At 53.6% G+C, this 5,000-nt stretch overlaps 1 protein-coding gene across 1 annotated transcript in view; it reads right to left on the bottom strand.

Moving 5' to 3' along the window:
- The window catches only part of EHD2 (EH domain containing 2), a 15,394-nt gene that overhangs the window by 3,237 nt on the left and 7,157 nt on the right, over nucleotides 1-5,000 (bottom strand). Inside the window, 2 exon segments of the mRNA XM_056796239.1 lie at nucleotides 2,560-2,724; nucleotides 4,317-4,729. Coding sequence (XP_056652217.1) covers nucleotides 2,560-2,724; nucleotides 4,317-4,729 — 578 coding nt within the window.

The raw sequence follows: 5,000 nt of genomic DNA on the forward strand, positions 1-5,000 counted from the left end.
GAACTGTTGCAGGAGTGGAAATGAAGGGACCCTGGGGGAAGTGACCGCTCCCTCCTAGAGTGGGGGATAGAGCAGAGGAAATAGTGTGACATGGCCCCTAGATGTAGTGGAGAGCGGATTTCTCAGAGAGTTCAGAGGAAAGGTAGGAGGGATTCCCATGAACACAAACGTGTCATGGGACACAGGAGATGCTCCAGAATGGAAGTCTGCAGCCACAGAGGGAAAAATAAAACCTTCAAGGAAGAAAACTGGGAATTGTCCATGGGGCTGCTCAGGAAGTCCCCAACTAACTTGGATTTTGAAAGAAAAAGGGGCAAAACTGGAAGCAAGGCCAAGAGCTAGAAGAAAATCGAGAGTCATGGCATAATCCTGTCAAAACACGTATGGTGAGGAATTCCAGCGTTCACGGGAAGCTGAGGGGGGCAAGAGAAGTGGGGCACAGCAGAAAAGGGCTGACTTTGGGGGTTGGGGTTGTTTTGACTCCATTGGGAGAAAAAGAAGTGATGAGGACTTTGCCTGGATAGATGAGACGAAGAGAAGCCGACAACAGAGGGGCTCCTTTCTTCATTTTCTCCTGATTCCGGTGCAAAGGACAGTGACTAGAAATGATAAAAATCAGGGAGCCGATACCCGAGATAGGGAGAGAGTCCTTCACTGCCCTGGGTGAATTCCAGTCCCTTCGCCCAAATGAACTCCATCCTCAGAACCTGAAGGAACTGGCATGTGGGATGGCCGAGCCCCAATCAGTGACATTTCAGGGACCATGTTGGGAAAAGGGAACATGCCAAAAGCCCGAGGAGAAAGAGAAAATGAACCAGATTTCAAAACAGGGAAGAGACAAGGCTAGTGAGCTTGGTGTGGATCCCTAGGAAAGTTCTAGAAGATATATATATATATATATATTTTTTTTTTTGTTAACTCTTCCCTTCCTTCTTAGACTCTATACTGTGTATTAGTTCCAAGGCCAGTAGAGCGGTAAGGACTAGGCAATGGGAGTGAAGTGACTTGCCAAGGTCACACAGCTGGAACGTGTCTGAGGCCAGATTTGAACCCAGGACCTCCCATCTCTAGGCCTGGCTCTTAATCCACTGAGCTACCCAGCTGCCCTCTAGAAGCAATCTTTAAAGAGATGGTTGGCAACTACCGAAAGGGCAGCAACGATCACAAAAGAGGCAATATGGCTTCATTATGAACAGGCCATGTCAGAGTAATTTTTTTTTCTTTTTTGATAGGATGAATAAATCAGCAGATGAGGGAGATGCTGTGGGCTACAGGATTTCAGGGACACTTTTGGCAAAAGATCTCATGCCATCTTGCAGAGAACATATAGATTAGAAAAAAATACAGATGGTTTAGGAATAGGACTGGCTGGATTCAAAGAATAGTTGCTAATGGCTCCACGTCAACGTATTTTGGAGGTTTCAGGGATTTGCACTTGACTCTACACCATCTAATATTTTATTAATGACTTAACAGAGAGAAGAGGGCAGCAGGCTCTTCAGCCGTGAGGATGACGTCAAGCTGAGAGAGGGAACACACCAGATAAGGAGCCACAAGAGTATGGGGCTGGATCTGATAAGGTGAAATTCAAGAGGGAGATAAGTCAAGTGTTAGACTTGGGTAACAGAAATCAGCTTCACAAGCTTAAGATGGGAGCAGCTAAGTGGCTCAGGGGATCAAGAGAGCCAGTCCTAGAGACATTTAACCCCCATTGCCTAGCTTTTACTGCTCTTCTGCCTTGGAACCAATTCACAGTCTTGATTTTAAGATGGAAAGTAAGAGATTAAAGATAAAAATAAAAAAGATGGAAGAGGTGTGCAAAGATAATTGTTGTCCTGAAAAGAATCTGGGAGTCTTAGTGGACCTCAGAAAGGGTCAATTCCATAATGTGGCATCCAGAAAGGAACACAAATTCAGGTTGCAGTAAGAGGGGCAGAACTGCCAGGAATAGGGAGGTGATGGCCCCCCCTGTCCCCAGCCTTTCTCAGACCTCCCCTGGCGGCCTGGGCACCATGTTTTCAGAAGGACATTGACTACTCAGAGCATGTCCAGGAGGGGCAACCAAGATGGCAAAGAGCCCTACGTCCATGACATAGGAAGACCAATGGAAGGAACTGAGAGTGTTTCATTTGGAGCCGAGAATGCTCAGGGGAGACATGAGAGATGTCTTCGAGTCTTTGAAGGGCTGTCATGTGGAGGAGGGATGTGATCTGTTTGGTTTGGCCCCAGAGGGCGGAACCAGGAACAATGGGCTGCAAAGAAGCCAGCTGAGCCTCCATATCAGAAAGGGCATTCCAACCACAAGAGCCGTCCCAAGGGGAGTGGGTTCTCCCTCTTTGGAGGCCTTGAAGCAGAGGCTGTAGGACCCCTCTGTGTACTCAATTGAACTCTCAAGTTTTCTAATTTGGGGATCCCCAAGCCCCCTCACCAGCTCCTTCTCCAGGCGGCTCCCCCAGACCCCTCTTCCTCCAAGCAGTCCTCCGAGACTCCTCCCCCCATCCCCTCTGCTTTATGTGTCCCTTAGGAAGGCCCTAAAGGGCATCCCTTTGACCAGCTGACCTGCATCTTCTCACAGTCAGGGAAGTCTCCCGGGGAGATGTGATGCTCCAGCTGGATCTTGGCGAAGATGACGGGCAAGTTGGTGATGAGCTGCTTCTTCTTGTTTTCCTTCCCAAACACAGAAGGCATCTCCTTCTTCAGGTAGCTGATGATGTAGGCGTGCACCTGGGGGGGAAGCGGGCAGCAGGCTCACCCACCCGGCCCCAGGAAAGCAAGGGAGACACAGTGCCTGGCACAAAGCGGGCTCCTGAGAAATGCTGTTCTCTTCCTGAGTCTGAGCCCTCCATCGGGGCCATGGAGCGGCATGGGACGGGCACAGGCTTCTGTCCCATCTCCAGGGGGAAGGTGAGTGGTAGTGGGCAGGGCTCTGGGTCCCCGTCTCCAGCTCTATCAAATAATAGGAATGGCGGGGCAGCAAGGTGGATAAAGAGCCAAGAGGTCCTGGGTTCCAGTCTGGCCTCAGAGACTTCCTGGCTGTGTGACCCTGGACAAGTCACTTCACCCCCACTGCCCAGCCCTTATTGTTCTTCTGCCCTGGAACCAATACACGGTATTGATTCTAAGTGGAAAGTAAGGATTTTCAAAAATAAAATTAATAAATAGAGACTAGTCCTGTGATTTCAGTAATAGAAGGGACTCCCAGGTCAGGAAATTCCCTCTACCAATCCCAAGCAGCACCCCCAGTCTTGGAGAGTTGCCCAGAGCCCTCTATGCTGGGCTTGCCTTGGGCCACCCACCCATGGGTGTCAGAGGCAGAATTTGAACCCAGATCTTCCTGATTCCTAGACCAGCCCTGTCCATGGTGTCACACTGCTCCTTCCCATAGCATATAATAATTATTACTATCATCCTAAACCACAAATCCGACCATAAATATCTTAATTAAAAGGGCCTCATTTGTACTCAGTTTCAGAGTCACGAAGAGCTTTCGGCTGTCTGATCCAGGGATGGATTTAGGGCCAGAGAGAGCCTTAAACTTATCTGCTGGGGAAGCATCTTCATTTTTTTTTTTACAAGGAGAGAAACTGAGGTTCGGGGAGGGGAAACATCTGGCCAAAGGCTCTGGACCGGCTTCAGATTCAAGGCTCTTTGAGCTCTCTGTCTCCCCCCCCCCTGCCAGAGATGAACAGCCCCTGCCAGGGAACCCCTGAGAATGTTCTAGGCTTCCTCCAGGGCTCCCTCTGTACCTCGGGGAGGGAGAGGGTGCCACAGTGGCCCTGGGCACCTTCCTGAGGCAGGGCTCCTGGGCTATGGGCCACTGCTGGGGGGGGGGATGTGGGGAGACGGGTTGGGGGGAAATCAGAGCCAGGCGAGCCTTCTCCTGGGATGGGGGGAAGGCACAGAAATCTGGCAGTGCGTTGGTGGGTGGGGAGAGGGGGGCTGATGGCTTTCCCAGGCAGGAAGGAGGGAAAGGTGCCGGGAAGAGATAAGGGGGGAGGGGGAGCTGGCGCCCGGACTCCGGGGTTTCCGGAGCCGCCTCCTGAGAGGGAAGGAGACCCAGGTGTCCAGGACGCCCAGCTACCTCCACCCTATGAAGCAGAAACGGAGATGCAGACCGAGGCCTAGACAGAGAGGCTCATGGTGGGGTGGTTGAGCCTTTCTCCGTCTAGGCACAGGCTGTCATGGGCCCCGGGGGGAGGGGTGGTATCTGTTAGCCTCCCTCTGGCCTCAGGCCTCAGCCGGCCTCTCCTCTGGTCTCTTCTTCCCCAGCCTCTCCTCCCCGCTCCCCGGATTCCCAGAGGGGCCCCAGGGCTCACCCTGACCAGGCGGGCCCGCTTGACGAGGTCATTGAGCCTGCGCAGAGCCGCGTGGCGAGGCAGGGCCTGGATGTCTCTGAACAGGTCCTGCTCCTCCAGCTCGAAAAGGCGCCGGTTGTCGGGGACGAGCAGGGGTTGGGCCCAGAAGCTGCCGATGTAGACCCGGAGGACCTCGGGGGCCCCCACCACGCGGCCCAGGGCCCACATGAGCGCCCCGTACACGCGCATCAGCTGCTGGGTCTCCACCAGGTCGGCCTTGTTGAGGACCACCCGGATCTTGTCCTCGTGGCCCCGCAGCGCCCCGATGGCCTCCGAGAACTCATCCGAGATCTCCAGCTTGTGGGCATCGAAGAGGAGAATAATCAGATCCACCCGCTCGGCAAACCAGCGCAGGACGGCCGGGAAGTCGTAGCCTGGGAGGAGACAAGGGCCGTGATGGGCTGGCCGCCTCCGCCTCCGGGAAGCGGGCTTGGATTGGGGGAGCGTCTACAGCCTCCATCTTTTGGGCTGACTCTAGTAAGGCCTCCCGGATGGGAGAAGCATCTCTCACCCCGACCTCTGAGGCCCACTCCAGAAGGGCTCCGGGGATTGTGGGAATATCCACCATCCCCTGGTCCCCTCCCCTGGGGCGCCTGCCTGCCAGAGCTTTAGGGTCGGATTTTCATTGTTCCCTCTGGTCGGAGC

The sequence above is a fragment of the Monodelphis domestica genome, chromosome 4, assembly GCF_027887165.1.
Source record: "Monodelphis domestica isolate mMonDom1 chromosome 4, mMonDom1.pri, whole genome shotgun sequence".
NCBI classification, from domain to species: domain Eukaryota; kingdom Metazoa; phylum Chordata; class Mammalia; order Didelphimorphia; family Didelphidae; genus Monodelphis; species Monodelphis domestica.